We start from the raw sequence: 19670 nt of genomic DNA, 5'->3' as shown, positions 1-19670 counted from the left end.
AGAAGGAATGATTATCAAATGACTTTTGAGGTTTTGGGTTTTTTTTCCTATGCCCTGTATATATGTGTATATTTTGGGGTGTGGACAAAGCTTTAAGAAGGGTACTCTTTGGTGGGGATTTCAGGCACCTTGAATTTATATCCATGATGTTCCAAATTGGGGGTCACCTCATATACAAATGGATGAGGAGTCCCTCCCCAACTGAGAAAAATAGGGCACATATGTTCTCTGCCGCAGTAATAGGTTACTCTTCAAGTATAGTGAGTCCCTGGGAAAAGAAAAGAAACATGGTTTAAATTCTTACTAAAATGTGAATAGCTAATAGACCTCCTTTTCTGACAATACATATTGATAGAGGGAAAGAGGAGTGAGGATTCCATGGAGCCAGACAGTGGCAGGGGCCACTGAATGGATGGAAAACGCATGGGAAGGATGTAAGGACCATAACGATCAACTCTCTCTGTTACGGCCTCTGCCTTCCCATTTAGCCATTGGTTAGATGTTCATTAAAACACAGACTTTAGAATCAGACCCCAGAATTCAAATCCCAGTGTGAATGCTTACTCCTTATATGGCCTTTCTGGGCCTTGGCCTTCCCCGTTATAAAATGAAGATAATCATGACTTTGGATTCTTGGGAGGTTGGAAGGATTGAAGGAGGAATGTGTGGTGAAGCTTTGGGAGTGGTGCCCGGAGCAAAGGGGGCGCTCCATAGATAGTAGAGATTATGGGGCAACGGCCTGCATCAAAAATCCTGGCGATGATTTCTGCATTTCTCCTCCAGCTCTGTGGCCCTGCTCAAAGCACTTCACCTCTCTGAGCTCAGGGTCTGCATCTGTAAAATGGGGGCACACTTCTTTGCATATTAAAGAATGAAGGGCTAACATGCTCTATGGGCTGTAGTTTAAGGCACAGTTTCTGAACCTCAAGTCCTCGCTGCCCTGATGGCACACCTCACAGAGGCACCCTGTAGGACTTCCGGTCTGGACATCTGCTCTCATCGATGAGCTCACCAGCCCTCTGAGAGTCTGGTCCAACAGGTGGTCTGGTTAAATTAGCATTTACGTACAAAGTGCACGTGAATCGATTGCCATTAGTAGGAATTGGCAACCCAACAGAATCCACTAAATTAAAACAGGAAGCACCTCAGTATCCGTGTTGCATTTTACAAAGCTCTTTCACCCCATCGACTCACTGATCCTTTTGATGCTTGAGTGAGGCCACTGGTTTCATCACCCAGGAGAGTGCAGTTCTGAGCTGGGATGGGTCATACTTACAGAAACTGCCTTTGCATGAAGTGCCGTGGCTGGAACCTAAACCTCAGGCTTTGGGGAACAGGGCCGTCCGTGGACGCTCTCCCCCGCCCCACCCCATGGTGCCACGTGCTTGTATAATTTGTGTTGTCCCAGCAAATTAAGGAGTCCAGTAGTGGGCGTCCCTTTGGGGTTGCTCTGCTCCAGACATCGGGTTGTTAATGTCAGGAATCCACATGTTCTCCTTCCAGGATGTTCAAGGACTGTTGGGGAGAAGGGGACAAAAGGCGTTTGTCGGGAAAGCAGGAGGGTCAGGGGTGGGTGGCAGAGGTGACCTGTGTGGGCATGAATAGCCACAGAAGAGGGAGTTGTTGGGCTCACTTGTCTGTCACTCGACCTGAGAGCTTGCTGAGCGTAGGTGCCAGGCCAAGAACTGGGGCACACACAGGGAGGAGTGGCCTCCGTGTTGGAAGGAGCATGAAGGTTAGTTGGGGTGACAGGAAGATTACTGACATGCAGTGGTGCTGCTTGTCCATCTCAGAGGACTGACAAAAGTCCAGAGAACTCAGAATTCCCTTTTAGTTCATTTTTCCTTGTTTGTTTACGCAACCAAATATCAGTTCATGACAAACAAACCCACAAACAACCCTGCAAATCCCCTGGGAGCCGTTTTATCCCATAAGAAGGCCCAGTGCTTTTCCTGGTTGTGAGATTTCTCTTCCCTGTTGTCAGATTTGTTTAAACATTACTCTCAAGAGAAGAATCCATTCTGAGTCTGTGTCTTCCAAATTGCCCGTGGGCATCTCTGGATATTTCAACTGTTTGGGACTGGCTGGATCCATCTTCCCATTTCTAAGGGGAAAGACTTAGAAAGCTCTGGAACTGCTTTTGTCTTCTTTCTCACAATGTCTTGAAGTGCAAATGAATGAAAACTAGGCAGATTAAATGTCCCTTACTACCCACAGGGACTTATCATTTGACAGGAAAAACAAGCCTTGGCAGAACACTCCTGGGTTTATTCTGAATCCCAAAGGCTTCATGCTTTGGGCAGTGCTGAGGCTCTGCTGATGGCTGGTGTCCTCTTCATAGGAGTCTGTTTTGTATCAGTGCTTGCCACTGTCTCGGGGTGTTGGGAGGTAGGTGGAGAAACATACAATGCCTCTGGGATGCTCACTGTCTCCACGTGAATTCAGAGAAGACCTCTGGTGTGCACATACAAATAGGATGATTCTATTATAGTTTTTTACAATAGCAGTCATGTGCTTTGCACTAAGCAGAGCCTGAGACAAGGATTCAGGAATGCAGTTAATTTAGGAAGGGCAAGGAATAGAAGGTAGACTCTGAAACCCAGGCTTTCTAGTTTGGGATGTTGCCCACTGCCAGGCTGTAGATTCAAATTAACTTCCCAGACACAGCACATGAACTTGGCAGAAGTGTCCTGAGGTAAATTAAGTGCTTACCAACCTCCAGGAATCAGGTTCCGTGCCAAACCCCAAAACTTCTAAATGTGTATGTGTTTGTGTTGCCTTGATTGTGGAGAGAGAGGTGATGAGTCAGAGCATGGAGACCTGTTTGTGTCACAGGGATATTCTAACTCAGCTGTCATGGAAAGAATGGAACAAATGTCTGGATAGTCAAAACTGTTTTACCTTAAAATCTTGCTTAGCAGGGAAGAGGTGGAGTTATGTTTGCTTCTGTTCCATGTGCCTTCTCACAACCAACAATATTGAGTCGGGGAAGTTTTGGGGAATGGAGGGAAGCATTGGACGTCTGCATTAGGAAAGCTAATTTAATGGGCAACCTTCCTGTGCTTAGGAAGATGGTGCTCAGTGTTTGCTTGGTGGGCTCTGAATATCATTGACTTCTCTGTTTTCCTCATTCATTCCTCCTTGCAGTCATTAATGTGCTGAACACCAGTTCTGCAGCAGGCATTCCAGATGTGTGTGATACAAAGAACACTAAGTCCCTGTTCCTGATGTCCGAAAGTTCTAATACATTCAGTGGACAGTTACAGTAAAGTGTAGAATTAAAGATAGAGATGTTTGTTGAGTGTTCTGCAAATCTAGAGGAAGGGCATATAACCCAGCCAGAGGGTTTGTGGGGGCCTTCTAGAAGGATGTAGCATTAACCTGATTCTTAAAGAATGAGTAGAGGTTAACCAGGTGGAAGGGGGTGAGGGTTCTCGAGGGCAGTGATACAGAAGGCTGGAAGCATGCATTAGGTGGAACTAGGAAGACAGGCCCCTTGGGGATGGCACGTGGCTGCTCACACTGCCAAGAACCAGGTCCCAGGGAAGTGATTCTGGAACGTACGGTAGCTATAGCAAGACTGGAGGTAGGATTGCCTTTGGGGAAGGATACCTTGGAGCTATATGACTGGGGGTGGGTAGTGGGAGAGAGTCAAGGGGACCAGTGAAAGTCCGTGATGAGGCTTGAGCCAAGAGGGAGGGTCCTGCTATGGGGGAGGATTCGAGACCAGTTTGGGAAACAGCCTGGGTGGATGTGGAGTTTGATGCAGGGAAGGAGGATGGGTCTGAGAGAGTGACCAGGAAGGAGTGGGTACCCTTGACTGAATTGGAAAGTAGGAGGTGAGTGTGGTTATAGAAATGGGGTGGGGGATGGGGAAGACAAGAGAGAGGGTGATGCCATGCCCTTCACCCTGTGGCCTCTGTGCCTGCCTGTGGAGACCTGGCAATCAGTTCAGTAGTCAAAATACCAAGGGTGTTTTCACTTTGTGGTGATTTACACGCATCTACATGTCAGTCTGTAGATGTCAGGTGGCTTTCTGGATCTACCAAGTGCTCAGCTTTTTGTGTCCTGGATGTAACTGAATTCCACTAGTTTGAATGGTGTTGAAATGAGCCAAAACCAAGGATGGGGTTAAGACTCACCATATTTTCCTGGCTAGAATGCATGGGGTTCTACTGCCTTGATATGGACAAAAAGTAGGAAAGAAGTCCCATTCTCACCACAGTTCAGTGCATTCTGGTCCCAAAATACAGCGTGAGACCTGTCCACCTGTGTGGAATACCTGTTCTTCTCTGGGTGATGGAGGGCTCCTATAATTGTCCTTGCCACTTCATGAAAAGCAGGACACATCTACCATACCACATCAAGATGTTCTGGGCAACGTGAGAGGTTCACCCCACTCATCCAAGTCAGAAATGGGGACTGCTGAGTGGTAAAGAAATGCTTGAGGTATTAGTGCTCTTGAGAAGGAGCAATGATGGGAATGTGGACTAATATTACTGAGGGTTCATGATCTAAATGCTCAGGTGTATCCCATGGTAAATTACTTTGTAAAGGGTTCCTCAGTTTCAGTCTTAGATTTGAGAGCAATAATGCACTTAAGATTGATAAGAATAAGATAATAAGAATAAGAATAATAAGAATAAGAATTAAGATGTTGTTGTTTCTTATTTTATAGAATAAATAAGAATCCTAATGCATGGATGAGCTACACTATTTGGAATATTTTACCTTATTTATGTATTTTATGTACATCTATGTTACCAAAAGGATAAATCTCTCTCTCTCTCGATATATATATATATATATATATATATACACACATATATGTATGTATACATACATATATGTATGTATGTATGTGTGTGTGTATGTATGTGTGAATGTATGTGTGTGTGTGTATATATATATATATATATATATATATATATATATATATCTCCCCCCACCTTTTGAAGAGTCAGTATACCATATAGATTTGGGTGTAAAAAGTTTTAAGAAACAAATTCTCTAATTTCCCTTGGGGTCAGGTCCCAAGTCCTCTTGCCTGCCCTTTGTCATGGACAAATGTGACCAGGAAGGGTAGCTGAAGCACAGCAGACTGCTCCACGCTCATGTTGGAAGAGTGTACTGTGGGCTCCTCTGTTGTGTGGAATGAGTTTCAAAGTTTCAAAGATCCAAGTCTAGATTTCCCAGACATCATAGGTTTTAATTTCCCCAGATTTTTATAAGAGGCATCCACCCTCTGAAGAGGACGAGGAGAGAATTATGAGTGGGTCTTTTAAGGAAATATGTAATCCCAATATTGGGCAGTGTGAGATGTTCTAGAATTGCTGCTTATTCCCATTTTAGAAACAAAACCAAATGGAAGTGCAGCTCAATATTTTTGGCTCACCTCTCAACACATAGAGCACGTCCCGACATAGAGCGCGTCGCACCATTCTTGGTATGGAAGGGCTCATGACTTGAATGGCTGAGTTTTCCAAATCATTCACTGTTTAATTAAACCTCTTTAAACCTCCTTAAATACCCCTCTAAACACAAGAGCCTTTATAGGTGTTTGCTATTTTGGATGGACAGAGTTCTAAAATATGTTATCCTCTCTTTAGTCTGGTGATTAAGAGCAGGGGGTGTGGAGCCAAGCAGGTGGGATTTGAACTCTGACATTGGCCTCTGGATTTCGATCTGCACCTGGAAATCAGGGACAAAAATGCCTACTTATGAGGTTTAAATGAGGCAGTATCTGGAATGTGCTCATCATAGTGTTGGGCAAATGGCAAAGAGTTAATAATCATTGACTATAATAATACATGGTTCTTAATGATACTAACATGATGTGATTAACTTCTTGAGGTCTCAGGTTGTGAACCATGTGTTTCCTGCCATGCGTGGAGTTTTTTTCCTCCAGAACCTCTTCTTTCTTCTGAGCTCTCTTCCCAGGCTTTCATAGTGCAGGGGATAGAAAAATTTTAGGTCTGAGTGGAGGCAAGAGAGGCAAACTTGACCATCAAGGAATGGTGTGGCAAAGCCATTCGCAGCTAGATGATTCCAGAAGAATGTAGTTTGGCAGAAAGAAAACTGAATAATGTTAGTAATGAATCTAATAATGGAACCTACCAATCATAGGGTGCTTATCAAATGTTGAGGGCTCCAGAAGATGGTTCACAGGATTCCCACTCTCACTATTACTGTCCCCATTTGCCTACAATGCAAGAGTGTCAGAGGGCTTACATGATGTGGACAGTTAAGACAGCACCCGAGTCTCTAGGGGCTTGGTTCTCTTTTGGCCAATCCCCAGTTCCTTCAGTGACTCTCAGTTTCCCACCCCCTACCCACGATAATCTCTTTGGTGCCTGACCTGGGCCTGACCAGCTCTGGTCTTGTACCATATCTGGAAGAATATTCCATGATGTGTTGTTTTGGGGGCATGCAACTTGGTAGGTAGGAGGGTCCTGTGTGGGAGAGAGGTGGGTCAGCGTGGCCGTGGTGGGTCCCCTGTGAGAACAGGCACTCTCAAGCCCATAGAAATAAATATCTCTCTTGGCAGTTCCAGCCTCCGTGGAAGGACCTCCAGACACCATTACCAGCTTCCAGCAGGTTTATCTCTGGAAAGGTGAGTGGTGGGGCAGAAAGGGTGAACAGGACACAGATTACACCAGACTGGCCTCACCTCTCGTTCATGGGGCACTCTGCTCCCCAGAGAGGAAACTGTAGAGATTTGTTTTCCAAATGAGTGCTCTTTGTGGCATAGAAGGACCTGACTCTCATCAGATAAGATACCAAACCCTAGAAGAAATGTGTAAAGGGTAGAAGCCCCAGCAAAGATGGGGGAAGGAAGCATGGCTTCCTGTGAGATCAAGTTCACTGTCCCCGAGCTACCCTTGTTCCTGGAAAGGAGATTTGAGGCCGCTTAGGCCAAGGATGCATTTTTCCAGGGGACTCAGCCACAGAGGCCATTCCCCCATGAGGTCACAGCGAGGGGGCAGGTCCCCCTGTGCTGATGTCATGACCCCTGCTGAGAGGTAGTGCCCCTGTGGGTGTGTGGAGCAGGTTGGGGCTCCAGATAAAACCAGGATTTGGCAACTGCTTTCTGCTCTGTTTGTTCTCCTCTGAATTTCCTGAGCATTGCCCAAGTGCCTACTCAGTGCCAGGACCATGCAAGGCATTTGGGATGAGTCTGAGTGGGATGGGATGAGAGAAATGGGTGAGGCACCGCCTTCACCTCGGGAGTTCCAGCCGCGGGAAGCAGCGAGGGTAGCCGACCCATACAAACTGTGGCTGTGAGGCTAGTAGGGGGAGGGGGACTGATGCCACCCCGTGTCACTTTCCTCCTCTGCCCGGGAACCCCTCCTCACTCTTGTGGGGTCCGCTTAGAGACAGGACAGTGCCCTGGGGTAGAGTCACTGGGTGTGATTTCTGGTTGTATTACGCACTGTCTTGTGGCCTCATGCACATCCGTTACACGCTCGCAGCCCTGTCCCCTCATGGGCACCATGGCAATAAGAGTGCTGGGCACACAGAGCTGCATGAGCTAGGGCAGGTGGCCCAGTGCCTAGTGCAGCCCAGCCGCTACCGCACACTGGTGGTGGCGAGGATGGATGGAGAGCACGAGGAAAAGGGAGGAAGAAAGGGGCGCCTGGGTGGCTCAGTGGGTTAAGCCTCTGCCTTCGGTTCAGGTCATGATCTCAGGGTCCTGGGATTGAGCCCCGCATCAGGCTCCCTGCTCAGAGGGGAGTCAGCTTCTCCCTCTCCCACACCCCCTGCTTGTGTTCCTTTCCTCTCTCTCCGTGTGTCTTTTTCTGTCAAATAAATAAAATCTTTAAAAAAAAAAAAGGAGGAAGAGAGGGAGGGACGGGAGAAAAAGAAAAGGAGGAAGCCCACTATATTCTCATTTTAAAGTTTAAAGATTTAATGAGATCATACACTTTGTTTCTCATTAGCCGTCCTTATAAGGTAGCTGTAAAAGGGGACGGTATTTTATTCATTTTGCAGACAAGAACAACCAGGCGCGGAAAAGTTCAGTGAAATGCCCTCCAGGCTTCCCAGGGCTGGGACCCCGGCTCTGGCTCCAGGTTCAGTGCTTCCTAGTTATCAGAAATGTCTGACAAATAAGCTGCAAGCTGGTGAGGGATTAAGGACTTGGTTCTCCCGAGGATATTTGCCAGCCTGAGCAAGAGAACCCAAAGGCGTGCCTGATGCCCTATTCTCCCCAGGGGCCCTCTCTGCTTTCAAGGAAAACAAGTTCCCAACTTGGAGATTTTATTTAATTTTTTCAAATTCTGATTCATCTACTTTCTCCCCGAATATTCTGGGATGAGTTCCTTCATCTCTGCGCATCTCTGTTTTCTCAGGAGTAAGTGACAACCTTACCCCTCATCCTCACAGGGCATTGTAAAGACCAAGATTTATGAACACATCTCATTAGCTTTGCAATGAATCACTTCAATATCGAGGACAGTAATGATTCTCTTAATGAGAAGTTGGCTGATGTGCCCTCAAAGGCCAAGAAGTACAAGTTTCTGTCCTGGATTTGTTCTAGATCCTGTCTCGGGCACCTGGCTGTGGACTGTGAGACTTTCCCAATTTGCCATTTCATTGACAAGAGGAATACCTCCCTTTTCTCACGCCAACATAAAACAACAACCTTTTTTTCCCTCCTAGATTCTGACATGGCGTCTCGATCTGAGTCTCTGGGATGTGGAAGAAACACGGAGCCAAGACCAGTGTCTCCAACAGACACAGGTACCCACTGCAAAGCCTTTTTCTACCCAGGGGTGCCAGGCTTTGGAGATAAGATGGTGATGCCCCACGTCTGGTCCATGCTTGGACCCGTTAGCATCCCTGCCCCCTGCGGCCAGGGACCACCCTCTCAGCTAATCACGTCACAAACTTAGACAGCTCCTCAGAGGGGCACGGAAAGTACAGCAGAACCATTGCAGAGTCATCACTGCTCCTGGAAGAGAAAATGACCGGAACAGCAAAGCCCAGCAAAAGTGATTAAACAGCAAGCTTCAGCTGACTGTGGTCAGTGATGTCAGTGATGTCCGTGACGGAATGTACCGAGTCTGGCACTGTTCAGTGAGGGAGATTTCTAGAGAGTCCTTGAGAAAGGGTCATTTTACTCAGTGGAAGATACAAATCCATACGTTAATAGGGACAGAGTGTATGTGCTGAGATGCTTTATCCCTAGCATCTCGAGTTGTTATTTCTTAGGGGGAGATAAAACTCAGAGGGGGAGCAGGGAGGAGGGGGGAGAGGGAGAGGAAGGAGGAGAAGGAGGAAGAAGGGGGAAGGGAAGAGGAGACTGGGGAGGCAAGGGAAGGGTTGACAAGGGAAGGGTAGATGGGAAGGGAAGGAAAGGGAACAGAACGGAATGGAGTAGAAGGGAATGGAACAGAAGGGGATAGAACAGAAGGGAAGGGGATACGGGGAAGGGAAGGGAACAGAAGGGAAGGGAGGGGAAGAGAAAGGTAGAGAAGGGAATAGACAGGAGAAGAGAAGGGAAGGGAGCGGAACAGAACAGAATGGAACAGAAGGGAAAGGTAGATGGGAAGGGAAGGAAACAGAAGAGAAGGAAAGGGAGGAGAGGGAGAAGGGAAGGGACTGAAGGGGAGTGGAGGAGAGGGGATAGTAAGGGAAGGGAAGGGAATAGACAGGGGAGGGGAGAGGGGAGGCAGGTCAATCTGCCTGACCAGGGGGACAGCATCGCACCGTGGGAGGAACACCGCACTGCAAAGCAGATAGATTAGGACTTGAGCCACTTTATTTGCCACTTACGTTAACTGCATGGCTGTGAGTACTTTGCTCACCTTCTAAGAGCCTTGATTCATGTGTAGAAGGCACCTCGATTTCCACTAATCCCATTATAGTACATCTGGGTGAAACACCTGGCACATTGCCTGGCAGTTACCAGATGCCATCCAAGTCACAGTTTCTTCTGCTTTCTGGGGCTTCTGTCCAGCTCAAATGAGAGAAGATGCAAAGCCTACCCCAAATGGGGCATATTCTGTAGTAGTCTGGCTGTTGTGAGTTCATTCTGCATTTGTAGAGTTGCAGGAACGAACGGCTATGCCCTGGTTTAGACTACAGGTTCTCAGGCCAGAAGAGTAGGCTTTAAACCCCAGCTCTGCCTCTGTCTGCCTGTGCAACCCTGAGTCACCTTCCCCAGCCTCAGTTTCTTCCTCAGTAAATGAGAGAGAGAGCAGTCCCCATGAGCCAGGGCAGTTGTGGGAATTAGAGTAAGTAATGCTGAAAATTGCAGGGGCACAGAGAGGGTGCTCAAAAATTGGTGGCTGTTATTACATGGCAGTCATGGTATTGGTGATGCTGATCCTAGCACCGAGCCTGGCTCATAGCAAGACTTCTGTAAAGTTCTGTCCCTAGTCCTCTCTCTTCCTGTATTGGGTGTCAGAGAGCAGGTCCCTGTTTGGCGTGGAGACTAGGGTCAGGGTACATACTCCTGTCCAGTGCTCTTCTCAGTGGTGTCTTTTGCACTTTGGGAGGTCTCCCGGTAGGAGCTTTAGTTTTGCCAGCAGGGTGGTGGGAGGGGTGGGTGGGCGTGCGGGAGGCTGCCCTGCCTTGCCCTCATAAGCAAGCACGTGGCTGGCTTTCCTCTGCACAATGACCTGGACCCTCGGCTTTCTGATCTTTGCCCGAGCAAGATGGCAGATTTGTTTTGCCTTGGGAACCTCCTGAACACGTGGTTGGCATTCCAGTTTATCTGCGGCCAGCCATTGTTTTCCTGGTGAGCAAGGGTGAGCTCAACACTCCCTGGGGAGGGGAGAGGAAGAGAGCAAGCTCCCCTTCTTGAGCTTCCTGGTGGCAGGCCTTGCATTTGGTGCTTCTTATGCATCGCCTTGCAAAAGTCAGGGCAACTCTGCTGCCTGGTGTCATTGTTCCCACTTCACCAATGAGACACATAAGGCCTCAGATACCTCAGTATACCCTGGTTCAGCCAGTCTAGCACGAACTAAGCAGCACCAGGATTCAAGCTGTGGTCAGCTGCCTCTGAAGCCCGGGTTCTTCTAGAACATCAGCCACTCCTTAGCACAGTGTGGGCTCCAGAGCTGAGTCCTGGTGACCCCCGGCTAGTGGAGCAGATGGGTTTTGGTTTGATTTGCAGAGCAGACTTTTTTTTTTTTTTTCCAACTGAGCCAGTATTTTTAACTTAGGAGATTTTATATAAAAATTGAGATTTTAAGCTTCTCTAGAGAAAAACAGGACAAGCTCTGGCGGCACTGGTTTCAGATTTCTGCCCGGCGCCCGTCCTCTGAGCTGAGGTGAGCTGCCCTTGCCGTCAGGGGCCCAGCTCCCCCGTTGGCCCCAGGCCCTACCTAGCACCAGGAACTCCAGCTGACCCCACCTCCCCTGGGACACTTGTGTTTGGGGTTCCCACACCTAAGCCATGCCATGGCGGCGGGTGGTGGGGAGTAGCCAGACCACTCATGGCAAGGTACAGGTGAATGGCTTCGGGGCGATTCTGGACATTCTGTAAAATCCATCATTATACCCCTTGTCAGTTCACATCTATGGAACCATCACACGACTCCCACAGGAAGGACCCCCCCCCAAGTGCCCTCACCGGAAGGGGAGCTGGGCCCTGCGCCCAAGACCTTGGAGGGAATCAGGGTGAATAGACCCAGCTCAGCTCCGGTTTTCCCCTTCTCAGCTGATTACATTCCTGGGCTGAGGAAGATAACACCCCTGCAGGAGTCACCCCTTTTATCCGCTCCTGTCTGGCCTGGGCCCAGGGCCACTTCCCTGCCTTGTTTACCTGGCCTGTGCACCTCGGTGTTCCTCTGTATGGCCTCCCCATTCAGGGCACAGTGAGGAATTCTCCCTTTTCCGCTCCAGGTCAGTCTGAGTGTTTGAGACCCGCAGAGGGAAGCCAGCAAGGAGAGCCTCCTATCTGGCCAGGCCTGTAAATGGGCCCCAGCTCAACTCCATGAACTCTGTCATGTCCCCAGAGTAAGCACCTCTACCAAGTCAGAGCTCTCATGAAGGGCAGAAATCAGCCCTTCACCCCTGGGCCTGGAACACTGAGCCCTTCAGCACTGGAGAGGCCAAAGCCTCTTTATAGGGCTACAGAACATCAGAGAAGGAGGGAACAGCATGGGCCTTGAGGCACAGGAGGACTTGGTAGGTGAGGAAGAGGGGTAAGCATGAACAGTGGTCCTGGGAGCAAGCAGGGTGGCAAGGCTTCAGGAGTGAAAGTTGAAGCAATTGGAGATAAATCTTAAGATACAGGTAGAGCCTGGACCAAGAAGAAAGCTTGGACTTCTGTCCTATGGGCAGCACAGCGCCCTTCAGTCAGTGATCGTGGCACATGAAGCTATAAGGAGAGACTAAGGGATAGTCAAGCCGGGGCTTTCATGGTTCGGGCAGAGCAGAGCTGAAAGCTGTCTGAGCAGATGAAGGCTGCCATTTGGGAGAGAGCTAGGACTTCTGTGTGGCCTCAAAAGATAGGAGCATCAGTGGTTCACAGTGATAGATTTGACTCCATAACTTCTTAATGGTGGAGTACGGTGTTGTGGTCAGCCCAGACATGTCAAGCAGGCTGTGGGGGCAACAGACGAAACGAAATCCTGTCTGTTGGAACCAGATGGCTCCTAAGATTTCTTCCAAACTGAGAGTCTAAGAGTTTTCAACTCTATAATTTTTAGGACTGTCTGAAACCTTCTGAACTCTTCCTGCCTGGCTTGACGCCCAGCCCCATGGCCTCCAGACATGCCCTGAGTTCACACCGCCTAAAGAAAGTGTGTGTGTGTGTGTGTGTGTGTGTGTGTGTGTGTGTGTGTGAGAGAGAGAGAGAGAGAGAGAGAGAGATTGGGAGAGAGAGAGAGAGACAGGGATGGTGGGAGACAGAGAAACTCATTGTGGAGATAAAACAAAGGAAGTTGATTCTCTCCTTCCTTTTTAGATTTGGCAACAGACCTTTTCTCCCCTGTGGACCTTAACCAGGTCACTGTCAATGGAAGCCGATCCCTGCCCATCCAGCAGCACTGGCTTTTCAAACATGTGTTTTCACCTCAGCAGGCAAACCTATGGTGTCTGTCTCGTAAGTATCCTCTGACCTCATCCTTCCCCTTCTAGATCCTTTGATCAGGCAACACAGACCTGATTAACAACTCTTGATAAATAGATATGATGAAACTCAATGGCATAACTCAGGGATCACTTCAGTATTGTACCATCAGTAATACTGAAGAAAGACAGGATATAACCTATATCTTCAAGAAGCTTATAGGATAGATAAACTCTACTTTACTCCAAGAACCTATCATCCATCCATCAATCTATCCATCCCTTCAACCACTATCCATCATCCGTCCATCCATCCATCCATCCATCCATCATCCGTCCATCCATCCATCCATCCATCCATCATCTGTCCATCCATCCATCCATCCATCATCCGTCCATCCATCCATCCATCCATCATCCGTCCATCCATCCATCCATTCATCCTTTACTCAGCAGGCATGTGCTATGTTCTAAGCCTTGTGTTTGACCTTGGAGATGAGAAAAAAAAAAAAAAGGAAATGAATTAACTATGACCCCTCCCTGTGAGGGAGCTACCATATACCAGTGGGAAAGTCTGACGTGGTAGTGGGAGCAGGCAAGATCATTCACAGAATTCAAGAAGTTTTTACAGTCTTGTGGTCTTTGGTCTGAATATTTCAACTGCCTCTGAGATGGTCTTGGGTAGATCCAATGGAGTTTTGCCCTGGTTCTCCTGCATTTCTGTGTGTACAGCTCATTCCTCATCCTGCTAGACGCTGCTTTTATTCAGAGCCATATGGGCTCTCAGTTTGACGGAGAGTCCTCTCTCCAGCTAGTAGAACCCCAGTATTTTTTCTTGGACCTTCCAGACTTGGTAGTCTCAACTCTCCTGGGCCTCTGCCCTCCCAGGAAGAATCCCTACCAGACATTTCTTCTTTGTAGATCCTGTAGAGGTTCCATTCCTGCAGGCGTCCCAAGGACTAAAACCCATCACTCTCTTTTTTGCAGGCTGTGTCCAGGAGTCCTCTTTCTGTCAGCTGGCAGAGATAACAGACAGTGCACCCTTATATTTCACCTGCGTCCTCTACCCAGAGGCCCAGGTGTGTGATGATGTTGTGGAGTCCAATCCCAAGGGCTGCAGACTGATCCTGCCTCACAGGCCAAAGACTTTGTTCCGGAAGAAAGGTGAGTACTTGGTGGGATCTATACAAACTGCTTTTCTAGTGGGCTCTGGGCTCTGTGGTTTTAGAAATATCCAGATTAACTTATTCTTTTTAAAATTAGAGGTTACTCATGCTCCTTGTAGCAATGTGAAGCCATTTAGAAATGCATGAAGCTGATGAAGGAGAGCAATCCTGTTCTGCACTCCCACTCCTTAGAAAAAGCCACTGTTAATGCACATATGAGTTAAAACTCCATTTCACTGTGTACTACAGAAGATGCCAGCAATGGCTTTAACAAGATAGCAGTTGATTTGTTTCCTCCAAAGACATTAATAATACTATTTTGGGGGGGATTTTTTCCCCCCTGTACACCTTCTATTTCTTCCAAGATATTATCGTGCTTCACTTACTGTTCTATCTGTGCTGGAGGTCTCTCTTAGATATCTGGCAACCCTTGATTTTACACTCAAATATAAGAGAGGGGCCCAGAAACTAATTGGCAGGCTTGGAGTATGTAGTGAGAGCTTGCTGACTTGAAGTTTCCCTGTAGGGTAGTCTAGTTGGGCCACCATTTGGAGAATCCATCAGGTCATTATTTTTAAGTCTTTCCTGTGTAGGAATCTTATAATATCAAGGTGGGTCCATGAACCTGGCTGCTATTTGTTTGGGTGCCAAATTAGATTGGAAGATGAGACTCTCAACCTTCACCAAGTAGATGAACTTGAATGAATCCCCTAGTTTCAGTGTGGGACTCCCACCACGATGGGAAGTCCACCTGTTGCACCCAAGAGTTCAACTCTTTTTTGTACTCTCGAGAATAAACCTTCCATCTTCATCTATGGTGGGGAGACGACACTTGTCTCCTGTGCAAAAGAGACAAAGACATCTGGAAACCTCATTGCGTCTTAAGGAAATTTTCAGCCTATCCTAGTTTAGTCCACCATCATCCCAGTGAAGCCAGTGCTTAAACTTTTGGGGATTCCAGAAGGTGGATAAGGTTGTTTCTTGTTCTTGCCACAGAAAAATTGAGGATTCAGCTTTCCTAGTCTACAAATTCAACTTCATATTCTTCTGTGCGCTTTCTAGATTCTAGAACTTGTTGATCTATCCCCTCTTCTATTTTCTTTATCCTTGTGGGTGTGATCCTTGACAAAATTCCCCTGACTGTTATTTTAGTGAGATTTGGGAGGAGAGCAAAGGGTAGGCATGTGAGTTCAATACGCCAACTTTAATTGGAAGTTCTCAATCTGATATACACATACTCATCCTCATATTTTCATGGATACAGGTTTCTTCTTAAATAATATAGTTTCTTTCTTCCCCCGTATAGTTGTACTGAAAGATAAAGTGAAGAACTTCTACACTCGCCTGCCATTTCAAACACTGACGGGAATTTCCATTAGAAACAAAGTGCCCATGTCTGAAAAATCCATTTCAAATGGGTAAGCAACCTCAGTCCCTTTAAGTATTTATTATTAAGACTTTTCTCTATCCACAAAGATAACAACTTAATATCAGTTAAAGGCACACACATAAAAAACCGTAAACCCAAAGCAAAGAGTGAGAAGGTCATGAGGAGGTGGCCATACCTAAAAACCATGGCTAAGTTAATGAAACACAAAATTTAGCCCTGAACGCCAAGTTAGCTGACACGAAAGGGAAATACTGACCCATGTCTTATCAATAACAATTATCCTGTAATAAACCGAATCAGCCAAGTCTCACTGTGTTGTATGCAGAGTCTGGAGAGCCAGTAGATCATAATAGGATCATAAGATTATAAGGACTTTTAATTTGACTCATTATTTTTAAAAGTATGTTATGATATATTTAGTTAGTTAGCTGTGATTTACTTGTTTTAATTGAAGATGACATTTCTGTCAGCCCAGTCTATGAATCTTACCTATCAGAATCACCAAGAGGACTTTTTACAAACCTAGGTCCTTCCCTGGACCTATTGAATCTATCATTTCCTGGGATAGGGCTCAAGAATTTTAAGTAAGATTCTCCTCCTGGTGATTCTTTTCTATTTTTGAATTTGAGAGTCATTGGTCTATGGTCTTTTGGTCTATGAAGTGTTATTGATTGATGAAACTGTGTCATGTTGCTGGTGTTGAAGATTTGCTTCTGAAGGTGGACTTAAAAAACTGTTACAGGGTAGATGACCTTAAGATCTGGCAGGATGCTGCCCATGAGGATGGGACAAGGTTAGAGAAGGAGGGGTGGAACAAGGGATCAGTCTGATCCTGGTGTTGGGGAGTCAGAGAATGGTGGTGCCATGGGAAAGCATCTCATCCGGGCTGGAACTTAGAATTGGGCTTCCAAAGAAGGAGAACAAAGAGATGGGTGGGCCGGTGGGTAGATGGGCAGGACTCTGGGAGAGGAAACCATGTGGTAAGAGCCCACAGGAGTCAGGAAAGAGATGCACTCAGCACTGGAAAAACTGCCCAAGACAGGGAGGTTTTATCCACTGGGATGTGTCTTGGGTTCAGGGCTCCTAAGACCAGGCAGGAGAATGGCAAGAACGAGGCAAGGTCCCCACCCCAAAAAGTTGCTGAGGGGTTGAGTGAGTCCTCAGGGATCCGAAATAAGTGATCAGAGCTGGGACATGTGGTCAGGGTGAGAGAAGTTAGAACTGAGCCCAGGAACATTGGCTTGGGCCCACTAAGTTTCTCTAGGATTGGTCGTAGAAGCTGAAGGTGGGGTCTAGCAGCCACCTGAGTTATTAAAGAAATTACGTCCTGGGATGGGGCCTGGATGTGTTGACCCAACAAACAGGGGCATGTTCCTGAAGTGTAATTAGCCTACACTGCAGAGTGGATATGGCAGGAAGCTGGGTCCGGGGACAAGTGCTGGTCTTTGGCGACAGACACCTGGTTGGGTCACTCCGACTGTAAGCTCACAGAATCGCCCATTTCTGCAGATGCCTTCACTACCATCTCATTCTTTTCCCAGAGCTCCAGACTGGACTTTCTCCCAATATGAAAGGATTGTAGGGGCACATTCCGATGCTGGGTGAGCTTGGCTTAGAGACTGGCACATAGCAGGCAGAGAATAAGTGATTGGTGAATGAATAAGCCAATGAATGACGGAGAAAAGAATTGAATTCTGTTTTCAGAAGGAACTCAAAGCTAGCAATCCACTCATGTATACTGACCAAAGCACCCCCCACTTTAGGGAGTCATGAAGAAAGGAACACCCAGAAATAAGAATGACTGTAACTCCGTAGGTCCTGGGCCACCCACACAAACCCTCTTGTCCTCTCTTTCTGTTCTCATGCCAGCTTCTTCGAATGTGAACGGCTGTGTGATGTGGACCCGTGCTGCACTGGCTTTGGCTTTCTCAATGTTTCCCAGTCAAAAGGTAATAGTGATAATAATTCTGCCTGTCATGTGTGCAGCTCTTTGCAGCCGGAAAGCATGCTCACTACTCTGGTCTTCTTATGCTGGATGGGGAGGTGTGATCCTTGTTCCCAGATGGAAAGTGGGGCCAGAGAGACAGGAGGTGGTTAATCACTGGGATAGCTAGCATAGGTCCTGGCCCACTGGCACTCCTGCCCTGCTGAAATGGCCTCCTTCCATACTCCCGTCTCATCTAAGACTCAGCTCAGGCGGCTGGGGGAGATGAACTCTGGATCCATCCATATGACTTGAGTTGAAACTTGATTCAGTCACTTCCTAGGGGTGGGATCCTGGGAAAGCCACTTAATCCCAGAGTCTCAGCATCCCTTATCTGCAAATAAGGATACAAATGCTATTCCCTCATGGTGTTACATGGTCCAGTGGTATGGTGCAAACCGGGCCCTAACACAGCCCTGGGCACGTGACGGGTGTCGCATGAGGACCAGCTGCCTCCATCCCTGTGCTCTTAGATCAGAAGCTCATTGCGGTACAGGTTTTTCATCAGTAGCTAAGATCCCACCTGGAATATGGTAGAACACCCCAAATACCTACGGGAGAATGATGAGTTTGCAGAAATTCTCTCATTTAGATACAGTCTTTCATCATGATCATTTTCCTGGTCCTGGTTCCTCTTTGCTCCAGGAGGAGAAATGACATGCCTAACTCTAAACAGCCTGGGATTTCAGATGTGCACTGAGGAAAACGGAGGAGCCTGGCGCATTTTGGACTGTGGCGCCTCTGACACAGAGGCCCGTACCTATCCCTTCGGATGGTACGAGAAACCTGGTGAGTGACCCATCCCAAACAGCTGTGTGGGAGTCTTTAGTTGACATTTCCTAACCATGTATGAGGATGATGTGCTTGGGCTGGGAAGTAGGTTAGCTGGGAATTATTGGGTACACATGGCAGAAACTGATTCTGTTCAGTGTACGCAGAAAAGGAATTTATTAGAAGTCTGCTGATGGACTCAAAGAAAAGATGACCGCTGGGTCTCAGCGACATGGATGCATTCAGCAGGAGGGATGGACACATCTCCATCATCAGGTTTTGGTGGTTAGAGTCAAACTTTAAAAGGGAGAGAGACTGGCCCAGCTTGGGATATGCATTCTCGCATTGCTAGAGGGAAGGTGGGAAGGCTTGAGTGACAGTCCCAGCAAGACTGGATGCACTGAGGGAGAGGAGGTTCCCCAAGGTACAGTTAAGGTATTGTTACTGGCCAGGAGAAACCAACAAATGTGCCTTCTGCCAAGGTCCCTTGTTTTTTGAAACTCATTAATCAGGATAGTAGAAACACATGGTAGTCTTGGGGCAGGAAAGGGGGCACCGATGTATATTTGACAACATACATGGTGTTGAGATTTCAGGGTGAAGGCAGGGTTGTATCAGTGTGGACACTTCACACATCTGTGCTGAGTATATCCCAGCACATTTTAGGAGCTCAGTTTGAAAGTGGTAAAGGAATGAATGGTCTGCATATTGTGATGGAGAAGCTCCTATACTCAAATGAAGAGATACTAACTAGTGTATTCCCAACTCTGTCATCTACTGTGGATTTGTCTTTGGAAAACTCTTCCCTTTCCTCGATTTCTCTGTTGGTAAAACAATGAGTGACACTCACTCCGGTCTTAACAGCTCCTACCTTCCGAGTGTGTATCAGTGTGGGTACTCTCGGGAACAATGGGGAGTTGCATGGAGACTGGACATCCTCCCCCTGTGTCCCAGAAGCAAATTCATAAAGATGTCTCAGATACAAAAAGATTGAAAACCCTGTCTGAGTAGGTGTCTAATGGAGAGGCTGAGCTAAGGTTCATTATCTCTGGTCTCTCTTACTAGTGGCTTCCTCATTAGTTTCAGAGTTGATGATAAGACAGATATTGGCCCTGCTGGGGCACCTGCACTGGAAATGAGAGTCCTGGGATTTCTGGCTTGGAGGAATCTTAGAGATCCTTAACTTTGATCTCTATATTCTTCATATCACCCAATACAACACATTGCCCAAAGGAGGGAAGGAGAGGAGAACCGATATTATTCATGGGTCTGCCATGTGTTCACAAGTGTGATGTGTTCCTGCTCGTGCTGGGTCTTCTACATGGGTGTATAATTC

The 19670-nt window shown here is 47.3% G+C and overlaps 1 protein-coding gene across 1 annotated transcript in view; it reads left to right on the top strand.

Annotated features, from left to right (window-relative positions):
* Nucleotides 1-19670, top strand: part of TG (thyroglobulin) — a 244302-nt gene that overhangs the window by 79409 nt on the left and 145223 nt on the right. The window contains exons 28-34 of the mRNA XM_044244917.1: nucleotides 6554-6613; nucleotides 8662-8742; nucleotides 12920-13057; nucleotides 14011-14187; nucleotides 15496-15607; nucleotides 17449-17528; nucleotides 18209-18352. Coding sequence (XP_044100852.1) covers nucleotides 6554-6613; nucleotides 8662-8742; nucleotides 12920-13057; nucleotides 14011-14187; nucleotides 15496-15607; nucleotides 17449-17528; nucleotides 18209-18352 — 792 coding nt within the window. The remainder of the gene's footprint in view (nucleotides 1-6553; nucleotides 6614-8661; nucleotides 8743-12919; nucleotides 13058-14010; nucleotides 14188-15495; nucleotides 15608-17448; nucleotides 17529-18208; nucleotides 18353-19670) is intronic.

Source organism: Neovison vison, chromosome 4, assembly GCF_020171115.1.
Source record: "Neovison vison isolate M4711 chromosome 4, ASM_NN_V1, whole genome shotgun sequence".
NCBI classification, from domain to species: domain Eukaryota; kingdom Metazoa; phylum Chordata; class Mammalia; order Carnivora; family Mustelidae; genus Neogale; species Neogale vison.
The sequence above is the reverse complement of the archived record's forward strand: the minus strand, read 5'-3'. Positions and strand labels throughout refer to the sequence as shown.